General features: G+C 41.4%; 1 protein-coding gene and 1 long non-coding RNA gene across 5 annotated transcripts in view; one reads left to right on the plus strand and one right to left on the minus strand.

Moving 5' to 3' along the window:
* LOC130273266 (uncharacterized) overlaps window positions 1-17,646 on the minus strand; it is a 135,486-nt gene extending 117,840 nt beyond the window's left edge. For 2 of the 3 annotated variants that reach the window (XR_008843936.1, XR_008843938.1), the window contains exon 1: window positions 17,262-17,506. This is a non-coding gene — a long non-coding RNA (uncharacterized LOC130273266). The other variant, XR_008843937.1, reaches the window with a different exon arrangement.
* The window catches only part of IL6 (interleukin 6), a 55,129-nt gene extending 33,432 nt beyond the window's left edge, over window positions 1-21,697 (plus strand). The window contains exons 2-6 of one of the 2 annotated variants that reach the window (XM_056518399.1): window positions 12,869-13,030; window positions 14,527-14,696; window positions 18,488-18,604; window positions 19,428-19,571; window positions 20,888-21,697. In XM_056518399.1, the coding sequence (XP_056374374.1) occupies window positions 13,018-13,030; window positions 14,527-14,696; window positions 18,488-18,604; window positions 19,428-19,571; window positions 20,888-21,064 (621 nt within the window). In that variant the 5' untranslated portion in view covers window positions 12,869-13,017 and the 3' untranslated portion in view covers window positions 21,065-21,697. Of the gene's footprint in view, window positions 1-12,868; window positions 13,031-14,235; window positions 14,697-18,487; window positions 18,605-19,427; window positions 19,572-20,887 lie in introns of those variants that run through there. The other variant, XM_056518398.1, reaches the window with a different exon arrangement.
* The last annotated feature ends 3,013 nt before the right edge of the window (window positions 21,698-24,710 follow it).

The following is a 24,710-nucleotide window of genomic DNA, read 5'->3' on the forward strand; positions in this document are numbered from 1 at the left end:
TGATAAATTATAGTGAGATTGGGGGAGGTTTATCATCATTGCTTTGGTAAGCTAGTTCTGTAGTCCTTTTTTTCTTGCTTTTGGTTTTGCTTATGTGTCACATATTTATCACACTATCACAAGGAGTTGATACATTTGGCTAACATAAGCAAAAAACAATAAATCACTATTGAATACCATTTTTTTCTAGCACATATAAGCAAAACCCAATAAATGACTTCAGAACACCACTTTGTCACCCCACCTCAAGTCGCAGCTGTGAACAAAAAAGTGCTCCAGCTCTTCTCCCCCCCTGCCCGGTAATCCTCCCCTGCAACCCCCACCGCTTATCCTTCTTCCGCCACATATCTTTCCTCAGGAAAGAGGAAAGATAAGTGTGTGTGGGTGGGGGGTTGCGGGAGATGACCAGGCAGGGGGGAGATGAATGAGCAGGGGTGGGGGGAGAGATGACCAGGGGGAGATGAGGGGGTGAGGGGGAGTCGGCAGGAAATGACCGTGGGGTGGGGGGTAAAACGAAGCCCGGGCGGCTGCCCAGTGATGCCAGCCCGGGCTCCTTTGTACAGATGTGATTTCATGTTTTCTGCTGGAGCTGTGATCTCGGCTCCTAGCAGGAAATATGAAATCCCACTCTCCAAAGCAAGTTTTCTAAGCCAGCTCCAGGCTTGCTTACATTTACGCTGCTTTGAAGGCGGTTGCAACTTTTTGTGCGACTTTTGCACTTGATAAATCCCCGACCACTGCAAAGTGAAAATTAAAATTTGCTTTTGTAGGCTCTTTTGTTAATTTTTGCTTACAGACAAAAGTCGCACAAAAATTTGCTTAGGCGCACGTGCGACTTTTTGGGCGACTTTTGTAAGCAAAAAAAACCAGCTCTAAATCCCTTGATAAATCTCCCCCATTGTGAATTTTAGACTAGATTAGGAAAGAATTACCCTAAAAAACTAACTAAAAATATTGGGTTACAAGTCATTTTAAAGCCTACAACAATATATGGTGCTTTAAGGAACTGTTCTTATAAAAGCACCAGTGAATGAGATGTTTTTTATTACATCAGGTAAACACTTCATTAGGTCTTCGCTCCACCAAAAACTGCAAATAAAGCTAATGCAACCATAACCCGAATGCATTTAATACAATGCACACAGGCACAGGCCCCAGTCTTTAGAAAATCTTAACAGAACCAGGAGGTGAAGAACACAGACTACATCAAAAATAAAATGATATAGAAATGATCAGTTGATAATTGATAAATGATAAATGATCGGTTTATGTGAACAGTAAGAGACAGAATGACAACAAAACAATCCAGAAAAAAACACATTTCAAATAAGTTATGAACTGACTTAATCAATGAAATCAATTATCAAGATTTCTGGCTCCCAGGTGTCTTTTATACATGTAACAAGCTGTGATTAGGAGCACTCTCTTAAAGGGAGTGCTCCTAATCTCAACATGTTACCTGTATAAAAGACCCCTGTCCAATAAGCAATCATTCAGTCAGATTCCAAATCATCCACCATGGCCAAGAGCTGTCCAAGAATGTCAGGGACAAGATTATAGCCCTACACAAGGCTGGAATGGGCTACTCCTGCAAAATCAGCAGAAGATGGGTTAACCAAGCATAAACCAGAAAGTCAAAACCTAGAGAGCAGCACAGTACAAAACAAAACCAGAATCAGAGCAAGCAAGGGTCAAACCAGGAGGGTAGCATATTAAAGTTAGCAGGCAAAGGCAAGGTCACAAGCAGAGAGGTCAGGTCACAGGGAATAGCACAAGGTAACAGGAACAGGAACACTGGTGAAGGGATAAATCTACAATCCCAGGCAACTTGCACAATGAGCTGCCTGTCTAAATATCTGGGCTAGCTATATTATACAGTGATGAACAGCACTGCAATGTGCAGGACTGTCGTCAGATAGCATGTAGGCCTGATTACAGCCTGGGATGTCGTGACTACTTCACAATGCTGCACGTCTCTGTGACTACTTTTTAAACTCATTTGCCCTCATTTACTAAAGTCCAACCGGTTGTCTCGGTTATTGGGCCTAAATTTTAGTCGCAACATCTGTGCGACTATTTATGCGACCAAATTTTAGTCGCACAACCAACACTTTAGAAAAAACTTGGAGTGGGTTTTTTTCACTCTGAAATGGGTGTGTTTTATGCAAAAATGGGCGTTTTACCGGAAAAAAAAAATACTCAGAGTACTTCCAAAATCACTCGAGAAAAAGTGTGAGTTTGCCTCACACAATAACCGACAGCCAAGAGGCCGAGTGAAATTCAAAAAATTCAGTGATTTCTAACAAGGGACTGTTTGCCATTGTGTTTTGTGTGAAAGTAACTTGGTTTATAACCGGAAAACATTTTGTACAGTTACACACTTTTATGAATAAAATATTGAATGCTTTTGTGATGCTTTTGAGTTAATGTATAAAAAATATTTTCTTTTGACACATTTGCAATATTAGGTTTAAATTAATTTAACACCCAAGCTGATAAACAAGGATAATTGTTGTAATGTTTGAAAAATTATAACACATGAACACTTTTTATTCATGATAACATTTTTAAACAAACAAAGTCTAAACAATTTTGACTCACACAACTAATTTCTTTAGCTCAGAGATTGTGTGATACAATTGACTGGTGCGACACAAAAAAAAAACGTGCAACACAAAAAAAACAACAAATGTGCGACAGAATAGTAAATAAACCTGAAAAATAAACCGAGTGAGATTGAAATCACTCCAGAATAAACAATCCAAGCCGACCCGTACATCTCTGCAGCTATATGTATTCATTCTTGCTGTGTCAAGGTAAAACAGTCCAACTTTAGTGCATGAAACTAAGTTTCTTAACAAGAAACTCTGATATCCTAAACCGCCCAGCGCAGATGTGGGTGTACGGCTTGCCAACATAAAATATGTGAATGAATCACTTGGAGGATAGAGGAAGAGAATCATTACCAGGACTGTGGCTTGTGGATGTAGATAAAACAAGACTCGTAAAAGAACAAATTTTCAACATTAATAAGTGATTCAGACTGTATAGTTATTGAAATTTCTGTGACTAAAATATCGCAATGATTACAGTTACTGACCTTTGTACTGATTTTTACATTCTTTATTTTTTTTTTTTACTTAATTTTAATTCCCTGAGTAATTTTCCCCGGAAAATTTACCTTTGTATAACAAATATATAAAGTTCAAAAAGTTACAAAGTTACTAATGAAATTAAAAACCTTGACCAGACCAAATACCAGATCTACCTTTGTACATAGCTATTAAAGGGGTTCTCCAGTTCTTAGACATCTTATCCCCTATCCAAAGGATAAGGGATAAGGTGCCTGATCGCGGGAGTTCCGCCACTGCGGACCCCCGTGATCTTGCACGCGGCACTCCGTTTGTAATCAGTCCCCAGAGTGTGTTCACTCCGGGTCCAGGGGTGTGGAAATTTTATAAAAAAACTACTTGTCCACGGGACTAAAATGGAGCAAAATCTACTTGTCCCTCATGACGATCCACTTGTCCGGCCAATTTTCGCTTTTACGCTCAAATTTTTTCCTCCTCGCCCTAAAATAGCCATAACTACCTACTAAGGATAAGGATATCTTTTAATTTTTCAATAACATATTCTCCGAACCAAAAAAAATAAAAATATATATATATCTCAAGGGAAGTGAAATTGAAATAGTAAAAGATAATTAAGCAGATTTGGTGGTTTTCTTTTCTGCGCCATTTACCTTGTGGTTGAGATAACATGTTCATTTTATACTTTAGGCGCCTGATTACAGCGATACCAGATTTGTATTGTTTACGTCATGTTTTACTAATTCTGAACTTTTTCTAATTTTTTGAATTGCCATTTTTTAACCCCTGTAGTTTTATTTTTTTTTCCGCATACCAGGCTGTATGAGGGCTCATGTTTTGCGCCATAATCTGTTTTTTGTATCGGTACCATTTTGGTATTGATCTGACTTTTTAATCGCTTTTTAACTTTTTTTTTTCTAGGATATTATAAAAATTGCAATTCTGTGGTTTGGTATTTTTTTACATTTACTGGACGGGATACATAATGTTATATTTTAATAGGTTGTACAATTACGCACGAAGCGATACCAAATATGTTTATTTTTATTATGTTTGTATGTTTTTATATAGGAAAAGGGGGTGATTTGATCTTTTAACATGGAAGGGGTTAATGCAGCGGTCTTCAAACTGTGGCCCTCCAGATGTTGCAAAACTACAATTCCCAGCATGCCCGGACAGCCAACAGCTGTCCTGGCATGCTGGGAATTGTAGTTTTGTAACATCTGGAGGGTTACAGTTTGGAGACCACTGGGTTAATGTGTGTCTTTCAAACATATTAAAACTTTTTTTTTTTTTTTTTTTTTTACACTTTATTACACTTATAGGAGGAATCATTAGATTCCTCATACAGATGAATAGAGTTCTATTGAACTCTATTAATCTGTGTGCTCTGTGATCCATTGATAGAGCCTGGTCCAGCCAGGATCTATCAATGACAGAGCGGGACAGCAGGAAGCAGAGGTAAGTCCTCCGGCTACCTCTATAGTGGATCTCCCCCCGCGATCGCGCTGCGGGGGGGCGATCCACCCCACTAGCCCACCAGGGAGCATTCACATGTCCCTTTTAGACGCCGCTGTCAGCGATCTAAAGGGTTAATAGCCAGCCGCGGCAATCGCCGCATGCTGGCTATTAGCGGCGGCCCCGGCTACTGAGAACAGCTGGGGGCTGCAGATTATGGAGCGGGCAGGAGTCAGCAGCCCGCTCCATACAGTCTGCAGAGGTCCGGGCGATTTGTCGGGTCCGGCCCTGCTTGCCCGAAGCCGGGCTAAGGGCCGGACAAATTCACCTGCCCGGCGCCCAAAACTGCTTTTCCCGGGCGTCGGCCGATAGGAATTCCACATCCCTGGGGTCTGATTACCGGCAACCACAGGGCCGACGGCGTGTGACGTCATGCCCCCATGTGACGTCATGCTCCGCCACTCAATGCAAGCCCTCAATGCGTGTTCGCTCCAGGTACTGATTATAAACGAGGTGTCGCTTGCAAGATCACGGGGGTCCCCAGCGGCGGGAGTCCCGCAATCAGGCATCTTATCCCCTATCCTTTGGATAGGGGATAAGATGTGTAAGCACCGGAGTACCCCTTTAAGTTTAAGTTGAATATTCATACATTACTAACATGATCCCGACTCTTTTTTATCGTGTTATGCGACACAATTTGTGTCGCATGTCCTCTGCGACACTTTGTGTGACACATTTTACTGGTAAAAACCCAACGGTTTTCCAATTACTCTGAGTATTTTTTTTAACCCGGCTAAAGGGGCGTGGTTTGCTTAATTAGGGGCATGTTCCCGACATTTTCTTGAAAACCCGACAGCTGTATTTAAAAACCCACCAGAAAAATTGTGAATTACTGAACTTGAAAACCCGAATGGCTTGCGGTGTGGGGAATCTGTTAAAAAGTGTGGGTTTTTTGAAAATCCTGTTACTTTTGTCCCCTTTTCATATTACATTTTTTCATTTTTCCTTTTGCTTTTTTATGGAATTTAAAAAAATTTTTAGTTATTTTTTTTTTTTATCTTGGCTTTCATTTCCTTTTTTTTTTTTCCTTTTTGTTTATTAACCAATTAACGACCATGAATGTAAAGTTAAGTCCTGGTGCAGAGTTACTTTGCTCTATTTATTTGCTTTACGCTTTATTTTTCCTGTGCGACACTTTTTTTCCCTCCGTGCAACAGAATTTTATATCATGCAACAGAATTTTATATCATGCAACAGAATTTTCCCGACATGTGCTAAACATTGATAAATACATGTGAGAAAAATACATTGGGGAAAAAAATAACACTCTGAAAATAACCCGATATGCTTAGTAAATCAGGGCTATTGTCTTCTAACATATTTTATTTAGTAGACTTGATTACCTTAAAAAAAAAAAAAAGAAATGAAACCTATGTACTATATTTATCGGTGTATAACACGGTCGGATAGGTGTGGCTGGGATTCACAATGCCCCCCTGATGTCCTGGACGCATGCGCAGCCCGGCGTGACTTACAAGCGCTGGCTCCTGCCGGCTGAAACCTCAGTGTGCCTACGACGTGCTAGCGAGCTCTCTGCCTCAAGCACAGCGCGGGCACACGGACTGACCGGCATCCAAACATGATTTTCACCCGGATAGAGTAGCCAGAAGCGCAGCCAAAGGTCATGTGTTCACAACAGTAAGCTCATGTGGTTAGTTCTGGGGGGTAAAAACACTAGTGAAAGTTGCGATTTAAACACACAAACACAGACCAGATAAGGAGAAGAAGAAAAATACAGGCAGGGGAGCAGATGGAGGAGGTAAAGATGTGGCACAGAGGGGATCAGAGGGGGGAAATGAGGCACAGGGGGGATCAGAGGGGGGAAATGAAGCACAGGGGGGATCAGAGGGGGGAAATGAGGCACAGGGGGGATCAGAGGGGGGAAATGATGTGGCAAAGGGGAGATCAGAGGGGGGGATAATGAGGCACAGGGGGGATCAAAGGGGGGAAATGATAAGGCACGGGGGGATCACAGGGGGGAAATGATGAGGCACAGGGGATCACAGGGGGGGAAATGATAAGGCATAGGGGGATCAGACAAGGGAAAATGATGAGCCACAGGAGGGAAATGATGAGGCACAAGGGGGATCACAAGGGGGAAATTTTAAGGCATAGGGGGAGCAGACAAGGGAAAATTATGAGCCACAGGGGGGAAATGATGAGGCAGGGGGGGGGGATCAGAACGCGGAAATGATGAGGCACATGGGATCAGAGGGGGGAAATGATGAGCCACAGGGGGTAAATGATGAGGCACAGGGGTAATCAAAGGGGGGGAATGATGAGGCACAGGGGAATCAGAGGGGGGAAATGATGAGGCACAGGGGGGATGAGAGGGGGGAAATGATGAGGCACATGGGAAATCAGAGGGAGGAAATTATGAGGCAGAGGGGGGAAATATTATGGCACAGAGGCTAATAAAGAGTGAGAATGATGTGGCACGGGGGGGGATCAGACTGAAGAGGAGGGGGAATGATGTGGCAAATGGTAGGAATCAGAGATGGGGGAATGATGTGGCATTAAGTTCAAAGCTTAAGTAATTTATTTAAAATGTATATTTTCTAGCTCAAATTTCCCTGTTGAAATGAGGGTGCGTGTCATACACTAGTGCGTGTTATACGCCGAAAAATATCGTAGATCAAAATTAGGCAAAATAGAGTGTCATCTTTATTGTTACATGTATACAAAAAATTACAATTACATTTAACAACATATAAAATGCATAAAATTGCAAACAAACTATAGAAACTACCCTCTTACATGACAGAGCAAAAGCAAGCTTCCGTTCTAAAGTCACACAGGAAGATGAGACTATGCCGTCATGCACATGCCCAAGTATATTCTGCTACCCACAAAAGAAAAGTAAAACCAATGTAAATGAAGCGGTGCTGTGCAGTACAGTGAGTTTAGCCTGATACAATATGTAAAGTGCAGTTTGGAATATACTGAAAAAATGAGTACATGAAGGGAAGCATAGAGAAAAGTGCTGGGGGCACAAAATAGCACTACAAAACAATGTAATAGTAAATCATACCAATTGAATACAAACGATCACATATCATTTATCACAAATGAAAGAGCTTTTTTATTCAACCATTTAGTCAAAAAATTTACATCTGCATTGGAATTCATTAAGATCTCTGCAACAGTTTTCTGGTGGCAAAAAGTAAAAAAAAAAATTTCATTTTTACCACACTTTCCCCAAACGTGAGTAAATCTTACTGGGTTGGGGTAGGACCTCCTGTGGCTCAACTCATTTCCAACATAATGTCTCATGTCCAATTTTTTTTTTTCCATAATGCCTTGGCTGCCTGCAAATAAAACAATGAACAGGACGCACCTACCACCATTCCCCTCGGTGTCCTGATATCTCGCTCCGCTCCTTCGCCGTGTTTTCTTCCTGGTCCGACCGTGGTCAGCGCGTCATAATGTCTGTAAGCAAATTTCTGGCTGCAGCGATATCCCAACTCGCACGGCGATAGGCTGAGCAGCAGTGTAATGCATTGAGCTACGGCATTGGTCGCCTAGGCTCAATGTATCACTCTGCCGCTCAGCTGGGACATCATAGCAGCCAGGGGTTTGCTGACAGGCATTGTGACGCACTAAACACGGCCGGACCAGGAAGAAGACAGTGGCAAAGGAGCGGAGCGAGATATCGGGACACCGGGGAGTGGCGGCAGATGAGTCCTCTTTATGGTTTTATTTGCAGGCATCCCGGGCATTATAGTAAAAGATTTTGTACATGAGATATCTTCTTTAAGGGTACAGAGTTATTGCACGTATTATATGTTTGCTACAAAAAAAAACCCCAGCAGTGATAAGATGTTTGTCCTCCGTGCACTTCTCACTGCAGCAGCAGCACTGCCATGCCCTCTCGCTATCCCCACACTAATGTCTTCTCTCCCTCCCACACTTTTCCCTAAGTCTTTAACAAATCTTTTCTCACCTGCCCTGTCCAGTCTCCATGCCCTCACACTAACTATTTACAGCACCTGCCTGCAAGGCAGTTAAATCATACTTTACAATGACATTGGTCCATGGGCAGTATGTTTAAAATTCCTGGGCAATATCCACAGCCCAAGAGTAACTAGATCAAGTGAAGTACCAGGAGTCCCATATTCTTGGTCTGCGGAGATTGTCAGTATCAGGACATCACTAAACTCTACCAAGTTTAATCCCCAGCCATTCGGTAGTTATGCTGGAACATACATATACACATGTATACCCACATATACATTAAGTTATAGATAGATAGATAGATATAGATACATGGTGTATAAACTACATGATGTAATCTGTAATCTGGAGTACTAACACCAACATATTTCCCACGGCTATCAATGGCTGAGGTGGGACATCACTGCGGCTGATGATTGGCTGAGCGCGTGCTGTGATGATATCAGGGGCTACAAGGGAGCAGAGGAAGGTCAGTTAAAGTTTTTGATATTTTATTATGCAGGCTGGGGCCAATTTTAAAATAAGAACATTTACCAGACAACCCCTTTAAATATAAGGCAAAAAGCAAAAAGGTTATGACAAACAGATATAGGTTTACTGATATGGTTTTTCCTCTGTTACTATGTTCTGGTATGCTATAACATCCCTGCAGCTTTCAACAGCTGATTGGGGAACAGTAGTGTATAACAAGACTCACAATTGGAAAAGATACCTTGGTCAGGAAATCTTTCCAGTGCTGCACCATTTTTAATGACTAAAACCTTATTTTTTATCATACACATACAGTCATGGCCGTAAATGTTGGCACCCCTGACATTTTTCAAGAAAATTAAGTATTTTTCACAGAAAAGGATTGTAGTAACACATGTTTTGCTATACACATGTTTATTCCGTTTGTGTGTATTGGAACTAAACCAAAAAAGGGAGGGAAAAAAACAAATTGGACATAATGTCACACCAAACCCCAAAATGGGCTGGACAAATTATTGGCACCTTTAACTTAATATTTGGTTGCACACCCTTTGGAAAAAAATAACTGAAATCAGTCGCTTCTTATAACCATCAATAAGCTTCTTACACCTCTCAGCCGGAATGTTGGACCACTCTTCCTTTGCAAACTGCTCCAGGTCTCTCTTATTGGAAGGGCGCCTCTTCCCAACAGCAATTTTAAGATCTCTCCACAGGTGTTCAATGGGATTTAGATCTGGACTCATTGCTGGCCATTTCAGATCTCTACAGTGCTTTGTTGCCATCCATTTCTGGGTGCTTTTTGACATATGTCTGGGGTCATTGTCCTGCTGGAAGACCCAAGATCTCCGACGCAAACCCAGCTTTCTGACACTGGGCTGTACAGTGCGACCCAAAATCCGTTGGTAATCCTCAGATTTCATGATGCCTTGCACACATTCAAGGCACCCAGTGCCAGAGGAAACAAAACAACCCCAAAACATAATAGGAACCTCCACCATATTTCACTGTAGGTACTGTGTTCTTTTCTTTGTAGGCCTCATTCCGTTTTCGGTAAACAGTAGAATGATGTGCTTTACCAAAAAGCTCTATCTATCTGTCCACAACACGTTTTCGCTGAAGGATTTTGGCTTACTCAAGTTCATTTTGGCAAAATGTAGTCTCCATGTCAGCAGTGGGGTCCTACTGGGTCTCCTGCCATAGCATTTCATTTCTTTTAAATGTCAACAGATAGTTCAGGCTGACCCTGATGCTCCCTGAGCCTGCAGGACAACGTGAATATCTTTGGAACTTGTTTGGGGCTGCTTATCCAACATCAAGACTATCCTGTGTTGACACCTTTCATAAATTGTTTTCTTTCATCCATGCCCAGGGAGATTAGTTGCAGTGCCATGGGTTGCAAACTTCTTAATAATGTTGCGCACTGTGGACAAAGGCAAATCTAGATCTCTGGATATGGACTTGTAACCTTGAGATTGTTGATATTTTTCCACAATTTTGGTTATCAAGTCCTCTTCTCCTCTTTCTGTTGTCCATGCTTAGTGTGGCACACACAGACACACAATGCAAAGACTAAGTGTACGTCTCTCCTTTTTATCAGATTTTTACATTTGCCCACACCTGTTACTTGCCCCAGGTGAGTTTAAAGGAGCATCACATGCTTGAGACAATCTTATTTTTTCACAATTTTGAAAGGGTGCCAATAATTTTGTCCAGCCCATTTTTGGAGTTTGGTGTGACATTATGTCCAATTTTCTTTTTTTTCCTCCCTTTTTGGGTTTTGTTCCAATACACACAAAGGGAATAAACATGTGAATAGCAAAACATGTGTTACTGCAATCCTTTTCTTTGAGAAATACTTCATTTTCTTGAAAAATTTCAGGGGTGCCAACATTTGCAGCCATGACTGTAATAATAATCTTAATAATTATTATTACGATGATGATGATGATAATGATGAAATGTTTAAACATTTTTTTTTAAATCTTTTACATCTTGAGAGGTACCAATGCCATACATCGCCCTGTAGCTGGGGTCTTGTAATATGTTTCCCATTGCTTTACTGACAGTATCATTTCACAAGCTGAGGTTTTAACATTTTGATCTTATCCGACTTACTGTGTTATGTAAGCTTGGTAACTTTAAACAATTTATGTAGAATAAGTGTAATATACCAACCCAGAATAGATATGACTACAGATAATAATGGGGGACATGTATCAAAGATTTTACCCCTGTTTTGTGTGTATTTTTTTGCGCAAAATTTTGCGCAAGCCCTTTTTTTTGCGCATTTTTTTGCTCATGTTTTGGTAAAGCATGTCCTGCAGATGTGGCCGAATCAGGGTACCTTGGAGTGACTTCTATAGTACGCATGGATTTATTAACTGTGTACTTTTCCTTTACACCAAAGATTTTGCTGCAAGAGGTGTTTTTTTTGCGCAAATATAACCCATCTTGGACTTAACGTAGCGAGATGCTCTAAATCATCGATTCTATTTTCCAAAGAGTGGATTGAGGAGATGACTATATTTACCCGCAATTTATGAAGCTCATTGCGCTTGATTGATAAATTTAGCGCTTCTGCACATAATTTAGAATTCGGGAAAAGGAGTAAAATACTTCTACCATACACAAATAATGATACATGTCCCCCAAAGTGTACAATCCAAAATGTCTAACATCATGATCTTCCTAGAACTATATTTTGTTTACTATTTAGATAGATAGATAGATAGATGATAGATAGATAGATGATAGATAGATAGATAGATAGATAGATAGATAGATAGATTAAAAAAAAGAGATAACCGCAGCACACAAAAAGTATCTTAGTGCAAAAAAGTAGAATTTATTCCATCTTCAGCAAAAATAAAGCACTTTATTTTTGCTAAAGATGGAATAAATTCCACTTTTTTGCACTAAGATACTTTTTTGTGTGCTGCGGTTATCTCTTTTTTTTTTTTTAATCAAAGTTGGAGTTCCTAACCAAGCCTCCTATGACTGCATGCACCTCTTAATTTTTACAGCTTTCCTCGCAGATGTGCTGCTTTTTGGAATTCTAGATAGATAGATAGATAGATAGATAGATAGATAGATAGATAGATACTCAAAAGAAGAAAGCAGCACTCCTGAAGGTATGGATAGGTGCCTACTAGCTAGGGTCCCGGTTCAGGATCCTTCACAAGTATTCCAAGGAAGATGCAATGGCACTCAAATGGTGAAAATTGGATTATTTATTCATCTTGAATGTGCAAAAAGGCCTTTTTGCACATTCAAGATAAATAAATAATCCACTTTTTTCACCATTTGAGTGCCACTGCATCTTCCTTGGAATATATAGATAGATGATATACATTCTAATTTATTAATGTCAATAGTTTTTTGTTTTATTTCAGTTCATCCTGATGTAGTTTACTGCATTAATGATAATAGACAAACCGGATTATAACATAATTTATATTGATCACCGTAAACTTGCCTTTTATAGGCAAACTGTTTAAAATAAACATATAAACTGTAAAGTATATCGTTACACTATACTGGTGTATGGTATGTGTTACAGTTTGGGTGTTTATTTAAAAAAATAAAAAAAGTTTACTAATAAAGGCTTGTTAGTGGTTTTTGTGATGTCCTTTTGACTCTATACAGTGGGGGTTCCGACATCCGAGACAAGGTCTTTTGTTTCACTTTTATAGTGAACAACTTAAAAAATTCACTAAATAACCCAAGTCACTAAAAATACTATAGATAGATAGTAGATGGGCAGATTACATGTCATTGGAATTATTACAGAAAATTCTTATCAGCGAGTATGCACTATATGCTTTATTACACAATAGACTTGCTACACGCCCATGATGGATTTTCCCTCAAGAACTCTGAATAAATACAACATGAAAAGACATGGAGATCATTCATTCAGAAGCAACGCTCTCAGGGGCTCATTCACCGAAGTGTGGATTACACGAAAAAGAAACCGGCGCACGACATGGACTGTACAAGTAAGTGAAACTTCTTGGACATCTTGAGAGTATTAGAGAACTACTGCACACTGAGAGCTCCGCTGCTTCTAAGGAGGGCATTACATAATAGGAACTGCTCAGTTAACCCTGTAGGCTATATCGCATGGTCATGTACTAGTCTATAAATTCTTGTTGAATATGTTGTAAATGGCACTGTAGACATAGGTCTGAAAACTTATATAATTCACTACTTTTCTTTGGCGTAGAAGTGTTTTAAAGACAGATGTAACAGATCAGATTTTGTAACAGATCAGATGTAAATCCTAATAACCTAGTTTACCCAATGTTTAAATGGATTACAGTTGTACTGTTATTAGCTATTTATAAAGAAAATTTATAATTACAGGTATAAGTATAAATTACAAGTATAAAGTTATATAATATGTTGTGGAATGATGTATGATAGAAAGTCACGCAGCTCAACACGCATATCATGATAAGTTCAGTATAGGTACCCATAAGAAATACAGTGACCCCCCCCCCCAATCTACGATGGCCCCGACATACGATTATTTCAACATACGATGGCCTCTCAGAGGCCATTGCATGTTGTAGGCAGCATAAATATACGATGCTTTTGTATGTCGGGGCCATCGCATAAACGGCTATCCGGCGGCGCAGACTGCTTCAGCTGGCACCGGATAGCCGTTTACGGTGCCCGGTGTGGTCCGCTGACGATTACTTACCTGTCCTCGGGGCTCCGGCACGTCCTCTTCGGGATCCCCTGCATCGTTGGCGCTCTCCATTGTCGTCATCACGTTGCTGCGCAAGCCGTCCCGTCATGCAATAGGAGCGGCATGCGTAGCGAAGTGATGGCGGCGACTGAGAGCGAGGATGCCGGGGAAGCAGAGGCCTTGCCGGAGCATCGGGGACACCCCGGGGATGCAGCAACAGCGATGGATGGCGACATCCAGGGCAGAGGTGACAAGCGGTGACAGTTCGGAGCGGCGGGGACAGGTGAGTACAACCTTTAATACCAGTGGTCTTCAACCTGCGGACCTCCAGATGTTGCAAAACTACAACTCCCAGCATGCCCGGACAGCCGTTGGCTGTCCGGGCATGCTGGGTGTTGTAGTTTTGCAACATCTGGAGGTCCGCAGGTTGAAGACCACTGTACTATACTTTACATTGCACGGATCCCTCAACATACGATGGTTTCAACAAACGATGGTCCATTTGGAAGGGATTCCCATCGTATGTTGAGGGACCACTGTATACCGTAAGGGTGTATTCACACATACAGTATCCTGCACATAATTAATGGGACGGATTTGAAGTGTGCTCAATCACTTAGTTTACATCAAATCCTGCGCATCAAATAGGCACAGGATACTGTACGTGTAATTCTCTCATTATCCATTGAATATTAAATGTCATTATATTTAGTTACAACATACTGTTACAGGGATCCATGTCCTGCCTGCATTGTAACGGAACTCTTACCATCCTTACATTGACCTCATTTCCTATTGCAGGCACGACATCATCTGCATGGCTCCTGGTTTATTTGGCAGTCACCACAATGCTACCAGTTGTTTTGTCAGCACCAACATCCTCCAGCTATGCCTTCGGCAGTCCAACTAGAGGAGGGCTTGAAAATGTGGCAAATGTCTTAGTAACTGAGACGGGCAAGCTATTGGCTGTGGTGAGTGTCCAAAAACGAAGCATTCATGTTACTATGACCTGACATATTTTCTATTAAACATCTATTTTTTTTTTTTTTATTAACCTTTACCTTCATTTTATCAACGCGCTATTTTTATGTGCATCTCTATATGCCTAAATACTTTTTAGCTTAAAGGGGTACTCCACCCCTAGACATCTTATCCCCTATCCAAAGGATAGGGGATAAGATGTTTGATCGCCGCAGTCCCGCTGCTGGGGACCCCGGGGATCGCCGCTGTGGCACCCCGCCATCATTACAGCACAGAGCGAGTTTGGAGCCGCGGAGGGGCGGAGCCGTGACGTAACGATGCTCCGGCCCCTGTACTGCCCATCATTACGTGCAGAGCGAACTCGCTCTGCGCAGTAGTGATAGCGGGGTGCTGCAGCAGCGATCCCCGGGGTCCCCAGCAGCGGGACCCCGGCCATCTGACATCTTATCCCCTATCCTTTGGATAGGGGATAAGATGTCTAGGGGCGGAGTACCCCTTTAAATATGATCATGTGATTTATCTGAAAGTTAAAGGGGTACTCCAAAGGATAGGGGATAAGATGTTAGATCGCTGGGGGTTCCGCTGCTGGGGACAGGATGTCATGCCCTCTCCCATAGACATGAATGGAGGGGGCGTGGCCTGACGTCACGAGCGTGGAAGCTGCAAGCTTCTGTGTTCCGGACGCTGCCGCTGCTGGCCCGGTGATCGAGGGCGTCCCCAGCGGCGGGACCCCCAGGATCTAACATCTTATCCCCTATCCTTTGGATAGGGGATAAGATGTTTAGAGCGGAGTATTCCTTTAAAGATCCAAATTGCACCAGATGAAGGAATAATATGCAAGTTAGTATAGTTTCCGAAGCAGTATAGAAAATAGATTTATTTAAACCAATCTATTTTATGTCGAGGGACAGGTAAGGAGCAAAAAGGGATAGATTGACTTCCATATGCAGTATAGAGTCATACAGCCAATCGGGGGTGACCTGTTGCCCATAGTAACCAATCTGAGTGCTTCTTTTCCTTTTCAGAGGCCTTTTTGAAAATAAAAGAAGCAATCTGATTGGTTGCTATGGGCTACCGCTCAACTTTTCCTCATCACAGGTTATGATGAATCTCCCCCTATGTGCTCTGCTGTACCATCTCTATCACAAGGGTTCCTAAACCTGTGGTCTCCAGCTGTTGCAAAACTACAACTCTCATCATACCAGGCTGGAGATAATGCTTTAAAACAGCTGGAGAGCCACAGGATGTGGAATGCTGTTGTATCCAATGCCATATATGTGTAGGTATTCTCTGTACATACCTCAATCCATAAAGTATCCATTGATACATTCCATTTTTTCAGTTTTTATGTTCCAATACAAGACATTTAGAGGTTCCATAGAGGTCCCATGTGCCTCTATGGAACATAGTACATGGTGGTACCGTACATATATCTATAATTTATATACAGTGGTCCCTCAACATACAATGGTAATCCGTTCCAAATGGACCATCGTTTGTTGAAACCATTGTATGTTGAGGGATCCGTGCAATGTAAAGTATAGGACAGTGGTCTACAACCTGCGGACCTCCAGATGTTGCAAAACTACAACACACAGCATGCCCGGACAGCCGTTAGCTGTCCGGGCATGCTGGGTTTTGTAGTTTTGCAACATCTGGAGGTCCGCAGGTTGTAGTTCACTGTTAGAGAAAGTGGTACTCGCCTGTCCCCGCTGCTCGGGACCGTCACCGCTGCCCGTGATGTCGCCGTCCATCGCTGTCGCCGTGTCCCCGGGGTGTCCCCGACGCTCCGGCAAGGCCTCTGCTTCCCCGGCAACCGCGCTCTCCGTCGCCGCCATCACGTCGCTACGCACGCCGCTCCTAATGGATGATGGGACGGCGTGCGCAGCAACATGACGACGACGATGGAGAGCGGCGACGATGCAGAGGATCCCGAAGAGGACACGCCGGAGCCCCGAGGACAGGTAAGTGACCATCACCGGAGCTCACGGGGCACCGTAAATGGCTATCCGGTGGCAGCTGAAGCAGTCTGCGCTGCCGGATAGCCGTTTATGCGATGGCCCCGACATAAAAAAGCATCGTATGTTGATGCTGCCTTCAACATGCGATGGCCTCTGAGAGGCCATCGCATGTTGAAATTATCGTATGTCGGGGCCATCGTAGGTCGAGGGGTCACTGTATATATATATAATGTTATCAGAAATGGCTGATAACAGTGAACAATTTGCAATCTAATTGCTAAGCAGTGTTTCCCAACCAAGGTGCTTCCAGCTGGTGCAAAACTAAAACTCCCAGCATGCCCGGACAGCCATGCTAGGAGTTGTAGTTTTGCAACAGCTGGAGGTACCCTGGTTGGGAAACACTGTTCTATAGAATTAACGTCAGGTACTCTATAGTGACAACATCTTTTTCTAGTCCTAGTAATAGCAAAGTCCCTCCACAGACTCACATTGTAGTGAAACTGCTGTAATGATATCTGCCCGTCTAGTTTCTCTCGCTTTCCCCTGAACATCTTTGCCGGTAAATGGAGTTATTCATAATAGTCTCAGCCTTACTTGTCTCAGTCTCTGGGGTGTCCGGGCATCTAAGCATATCTCCTGTGTCACTGTATGCCGAATACTCCACAATTGTGTCATTTCTGCTCAATATGACGTATACAGCCGCATTCCCTGTAACACAGCATCTCAGCACATTTTTTGGCTCTTAGTCATGTGCTTTAGTGGTCCCTGTAGTACATTAGGTTGTGTTGTTAACTATTTTGTTACTGTAGAAAGAAAATCAAATGTGAAATAAGAGAAATATTTAGGAAAACGTACAGAAAACTAGCCTTGTTGCCCGTAGCAACCAATTAGCACCCAACTTTTACTTCATAGAATTAAAGCTGTGCTGGGTTTTGTTGCTACGGGCAACAGTATTTCTTTTAGACAATGTTTATGAATGAGACTTAGGGGGAGATTTATCAAAACCTGTGTAGAGGAAAAGTCGTGCAGTTGCCCATAGCAACCAATCAGATCACTTCTTTCATTTTTCACAGGCCTCTTTAAAAATGAAAGAAGCGAGCTGATTGGTTGCCATGGGCAACTACACCACTCTTCCTCTGCACAGGTTTTGATAAATCTCCCCCTTAGTGTTGTCGCCTTTTTGGAGATGACACAGGGTCATAATAAGTGCATGTGAATGGGAATATATAGACATCATTATATAGACGTTGATGACTAGAAACAAAAGTGCCCTATCATTGTTGTGTCCATAGGTGACTTTTCTATTCTAGAATTATATATAACACATAACAGTCAATGGATGCAGATATTATCCACTATGCATCTGTATCTTTTGTCAACTTTTGACAAAAGCGTTCATTAAAGGGGTCCTCTGGTGGAAAACAATTTTTTTTTCTCAGATCAACTGGTGCCGGAAAGTTAAACCGATTTGTATATTACATCTATTAAAAAAATGTAATCCTTCCAGTATTTATCAGCTGCTGTATGTTCCAGAGGAAGTTCTTCTCTTTTTGAATTTACTTTCTGCCTTACCACAGTGCTCTCTGCTGACACCTCTGTCCATGTCAGGAACTGTCCAGAGCAGGAGAGGTTTGCTATGGAGATTTACTAATTCTGTGGACAGTTCTTGACATGGACAGAGGTGTCAGCAGAGAGCACTGTGTTGTCTGCCATACAACTCCACTGTTTTCTATTGGACAATACACTTCTTTATTATGAATGGAGTCAGATGGACTTCATCTCCATTTGAATATTAAGAATACTTTGTGTTTTTCTTGCAGATCTGCAAAAAAACTCCCAACCTGTGCAGGAGCAGTAGTGAACATCTCTTGAGAATGGACCTGAAACTTCCCGAAATTAATATGGAGTCTGGATGCCTGAGCACAAAATTCAATAAGGTACACATATTTCTTATGTAACATAGTTTGTAAGGTCGGAAAAGAGTCCATGGAGTTCACCTAAAACCCTACTGGGTTGACCAGAGAAAGGCAAAAATCCCCGATGAGGCTAATACCAATTGCCCCATGACAGAGGAAAAATTCCTTTCCGACTCATATATATTAGAATAAGTCAATCTGTAATTTAAAATAAAATATAATATTTAAAATAAAGTCTAAATAAAAAAGAAAACTTGGAAATCAATAATGCAGACACTAATCTACTAGGATCATTCTTGGCTGGTAGGGGAGGCATACCCCATAAAAAAGTACAAAATGGGGACCCTATTCTGGTGTTTGGTTAGAAGACAGACAGGACAGAAGGGCGTTGGTAATGGTTTGTCCCCAACAGATTTCATGACCATAGGGTGCGTCTCCCCTTTTTCATTATTTATAATGCCTGGACATCCCTTCTTATTAATGGTTAATGTTATTGTTTTATTATTATTTTTGATTTTCATTATTATTGTTGTTGCTTTAATTCTTAAAATTGCTTAATACAAATACAAATTAGAGAAGGGGTTTTCTGGGCTAAAATGATTGCTGGCCTATCCACATGAGGGCAACCAATCTGAGTGCTTCTTTTGTTTTCAGAGGCCTTTTTAAAAAATTAAAGAAATGATCTGATTGGTTGCTATGGGCACAGGTTTTGGTAAATCTTCCCAACATTGTCTACCCAACAACCACAAAGGAGGACAACAGGGTATATCTAATGTCTATGGATAATATGTTAGTATAAAAGTGGTATGTACAGTTGGTATCTAACAAATTCCTTTTTCTGTAGGAAAAATGTCTGCCCAAAATTCACAGTGATCTTCTGAGGTTCCAGACTTATTTCGATTTTCTGAAGGAATCTATGCCAAGCAATAAAAACATCATTGACTTTATACAGGTCAAGACCATCTCTTTGGCAGATGCCTTAAAACATGTAAGTTTCTTCTCATCTATGTATTGATATATGAACTATTATATAAGTATAAACACACTAAAGTGGAGGCAAATGCATATATCTGCTAGGGCTGGTGGGGCATATGTCCAGGGTGCTGCCCTATAAGTCTCTCTTTAAAGGGGTACTCCGGTGCTTACACATCTCATCCCCTATCCAAAGGATAGGGGATAAGATGCCTGATCGCAGGAGTCCCGCCGCTGGGGACTCCACTGATCTTGCACGCGGCCCTGTTTATAATCAGTCCCCAGAGCGTGTTCGCTCCGGGTCTGATTACCGGCGACAACAGGGCCGACGGCGTGTGGCGTCACGCCTCCGCCCCCATGTGACGTCACGCTCCGCTCCTCAATGCAAGCCTATGGGAGGGGGCGTGACAGCAATCACGCCCCCTCCCATAGGCTTGCATTGAGGGGAGGAGCGTGACGTCACACGGGGGTGGAGGCGTGATGTCACACCCAATTGGCCCTGTGGCGAACACGCTCCGGGGACTGATTATAAACGGGGTGCCGCGTGCAAGATCACGGGGGTCCCCAGTGGCGGGACTCCCGCGATCAGGCATCTTATCCCCTATCCTTTGGATAGGGGATAAGATGTCTAAGCACCGGAGAACCCCTTTAAATAAGGGCTAAGACAATGAACTATACCTTTGTCTAGGCCGAAAAAAGCCTAACTACAACCGAAACTACAATCAAAACTATTAGATGACACATTTGCTGATCTTTACAATATAAAGAATTACTGTACATTCAGTATTACTACCTCTACATTCCTAATGTGACTACTGTACTTTCCTGCCATATAAAATAGGTGGTACTGTAATTACTGTAAAAGGTGCTACCCTTAATTTAAGTAACAATTTCACTCAGCAAGATAGACCCTCCGAAAACTGAATCGAAGTCTAAAAATATTTTTCTCTCTGATATAAGCAACAGAGCGTGACGTCCAAGATTGTTGGCTTATGCTTGAGTAATAATGTACAATACTTGATTTACTATGTTATCTTTGCCTTCTGATGAGCCCTTGCTATAAGATCTAGTTGGGCCTCTCCCCTATTCTTAGAATTAATACTCTTGCACCTTCCAACATAGGTCCCCTATGTAGCTGCCTACCACAATTATAACCTGCCTCGATACTTTTCTCTATATTAGTACAAAATTACAGCAACTAATAGGAGTTGTAATATTTGGCCAGAAAGAGCACCACCTGGGGTCGAGTCTGGTATTGCACGTAAACTCTGTTCACAGTTTACATATGACCAAAACAATATGCTTAATTTCTCACCTCCTTTTGTATTGTAGCTGGAAGAAAATCTGTCTGAAGACAAACAAGACACTACTGGCATCGCAGTGGATGATCTAAGGTCTAAAGATCAATGGAACCAGAATCTAACAAGCTATATCATCCTGCAGTCCTTCAAGGAGTACATGGAGAAGACAGTCCGAGCTGTACGAAACAGTGTAAATGTCTCTAAATGAACACCTTCAATTTGCTGTACTACTATGTAGTGAAGATTGGTTCTATTTTCAGAACAACAATTGTCACTTAGTTTGTTGAATATAAATTATTTTATTTATAATGTATGTTGCAAATCAACTGTTATTTAAATATTTATTTTCATATATATTTATTTTATATTGTTACAGTTTTAATTATATTATACAGTTTTTGCCTAATGATGCTTTGTCTGTGGTAAGTCAATACGTTCACATTATGTTTTGCAAAGATAGGAATGCTCTCAAAGTATAAGCCACATCCATAGACTTCTATAGATCAGACCCATGTTAAGAGTGGCTTTTATGTTTAGGAGAAATGTATTGACATGCCGGTTTTCTTCATACTTAGCTTGGTCAGTATTTGGATCTTATTTAGTCAAGTGTGGATCAAAAAATCTTTATTGTTTTCTCTGAGTTGGTTCCACTAAAAGTACTGACCATAATACTACATATGAACATAGTTCAGTTTGTGGATAGCTTAATAGTGGACTTTGGTGTTTTATTATTTTTTCTGTGTGTGTTTAAAACAAAGTGTATTATATATTTTTTTCTATAAAAAGTCAATGAGACAATGTTTGGCATGGAGTTGCATATGTCCATATCACACTTTTGCCAGCGTTTGCGTGGTATTATGCCTCTGTTCACAATGTGTTTGCAGAATAGCACAATAGGTGTAGTGTGATATAATTCAAGTAGTATTTTCAATGAAAAGAACATCAGTATTATATTAGTTGCAGGTAGTAATTTATTCTTTTTTTGGATTATTTATTTATTCTTGTCTATTTATTGTTTGTTTTTTTGTTAAATAAATTATTTTCAATTAGCAACTCTTCAAATAGGTTTGTTTTTTCATCATGATGGATTTCCTTTCCCCACTTACATGTTGCTTTTCGGTATTGTAAATGCAATTACCCGACCTTACAGAAAGAGGTAGTGCTTGTTCAATATTTTAATTCCCGTCAACGGATTACATGGTTTTGGCTTTACTAACAGCTGGAGAACAAAATTAGGGCAAAGGGTGCCCACATTGTAAGGATTTTTCAGGTGTGCCATAGCAGGAGCCAGTTTCCACCGGGGCACATAAAGGGGGCTTCTACATGCCGGAGCCCCCATCTATGAAGTCAACAGGACTCCTTATTATGCAACAACTTTTAAAGGGGTTCTCCGGTGCGTAAACATCTTATCCCCTATCCAAAGGATAGGGGATAAGATGCCTGATCGCGGGACTCCCGCGATCAGGCATCTTATCCCCTATCCTTTGGATAGGGCATAAGATGTTTAAGCGCCGGAGAACCCCTTTAACTGGTACACACTAAGTAGAGAAACACCTGGCACTGCTCTGGGACGGCTGATTAAGTCCTTGATGTGGTCAGTAGGCTAAGCGCTAGTTCACATCAGCTGGTGTATTGGTGGTGCTCACGCTGACAAAGTGGAGCAAAACGATACATCCAAAAAGATAGGAAAGAAAAACAAGGATCACTCACCACGATTCCAATGCTGTGTACTTTATTCAAAGGCGTAGACGGTGGCTATACATGGTAGGATGGTAAGGCAGGGCAGTAGGTGTTGTGGAGCCCCGTCCGGAGCGACGGCGCCGTTTCATGCCCTCAGGGCATTTCCTCGGGCCCGGACGTGACCAGAAATTTGCATTGTCAGCCAATAAAATATCGGTGAAATTTACAAAAGCAACAAAGCATAAAATAGTTTCATGCAAAAGTCATAAATTTAGAGCCAAAGACAAGGTCACATCTTGTCTAAGAATAGCATCCCTGAACTCTTCCTGTCCGTAATACTTTATATTTAGCCCTTACACACCATAGGTTTATGTAAAAATGGTCTTAGGTAGGCAGCGATGTTGGTCATTGTTAAGTAACACCATTGTGCAGATTCTTCCCTGCAAAATGTATTTTTTATTATTATTTTAACCAGCCCCTCATGCTTCTCCCCCCTCAATTAATTACAAGCAAAGGCTCTACTCTCTTGGACTACAGCCACATCCCTTCTCTGCGGCCTTTAAAGGGGTACTCGGGTAGAAAACTTTTTTTTTTTTTTTTTTTAAATGAACTGGTGCCAGAAAGGTAAGCAGATTTGTAAATGACTTTATTAAAAATCCTTTCAGTACCTTTTAGCAGCTGTATGCTACAGAGGAAAATCTTTATTTTTTTTTTATTTTTTTTTTTGTGTTGTCCACGGTTCTCTCTGCTGACACCTCATGCCCGTATCAGGAACTGTCCAGAGCAGGAGAAAATCCCCAAAGCAAACCTATCCTGCTCTGGACAGTTCCTAACGTGGACCGAGGTGTCAGCAGAGAGCACTGTGGACAACACAAAAAAGAAATTCAAAAAGTAAAAGAATTTCCTCTGTAGCATACAGCTGCTAAAAAGTACTAAAAGAAGGATTAATATTTTTTTAATAGAAGTAATTTACAAATCTGTAACTTTCTGGCACCAGTTCATTTAAAAAAAAAAAAAAAAGTCTTCCAGTGGAGCACCCCTTTAATCACTCTTGCTCCTCTCCAATCCATCCTCAATTCTGCTGCCTGACTAATCCACCTCTACCCCTACTTTGCTTCCCTCCTCTGCCAATTCCTTTACGCGTTACTCAAGACCTCTGCTTGAGCACTCTCCCCGCTCCCTCACACAATCATCTCCAAGATTTCTCCTGTGCTTCCCCTATACACAGGAACTCACTATCCTGCCATATCCAGCTCTCACCCACCATCAAAAGCAACCTGAGATTCCATCTCTTCACTAAAGTCTACAACCTACAATAACCTCGCTGCCACTGTATGGTTTCCCTTCCCTTGTAGATTGTAAGCCCTCGGAGGCAGGTGGGGTTCCAACGCACTTGCTTAACCAGAGAGTTGTCATCTGTGACTGCTAAAATCGTTTAATGTCCTTCCATGGAAGCTTGGCAAACATTTCAGGAAGGGTTGTGTCCAACTACAGAGACATGTTGAAATTGAGCTTTTCAGTACAACCCATCTTGTTACTGAAGTCCCTCAATTTTATGCTCACAATAAAACAGACTGTGGTTGTCCAAAAACTTCTTGTAGTCTTGGCATTTTAAATAAAACAAAGATGACTGATATACAGGGAACAGAAACCAGGCAATTGTAATTTTTCCCCATCTTTTGGACAACAAAACGGCTATTTGGGCATTTTACAATACAAAAGACAGATAGATGTCTGTTTAAAGTTATTGAGTTTAAAGGGGTACTCTGGTGGAAAACTATTATAATTTTTTTTTTTTTTTTTTTTTAATCAACTGGTGCCAGAAAGTTAAAACAGATTTGTAAATTACTTCTATAAAAAAAAATCTTAATCCTTCCAGTACTTACAAGCTGCTGAATACTACAGAGGAAATTATTTTCTTTTTGGAACACAGAGCTCTCTTCTGACATCATGAGCACAGTGCTCTCTGCTGACATCTCTGTCCATTTTAGGAACTGACCAGAGCAGCATATGTTTTCTATGGGGATTTTCTCCTACTCTGGAAAGCTCTTAAAATGGACAGAGATGTCAGCAGAGAGCCCTGTGTTCCAAAAAGAAAATAATTTCCTCTCTAGTATTCAGCAGCTAATAAGTAGTGGAAGGAATAAGATTCCACCGGACTACCCCTTTAACCA

The sequence above is a fragment of the Hyla sarda genome, chromosome 5 (assembly GCF_029499605.1).
Source record: "Hyla sarda isolate aHylSar1 chromosome 5, aHylSar1.hap1, whole genome shotgun sequence".
In the NCBI taxonomy this organism is placed as follows: domain Eukaryota; kingdom Metazoa; phylum Chordata; class Amphibia; order Anura; family Hylidae; genus Hyla; species Hyla sarda.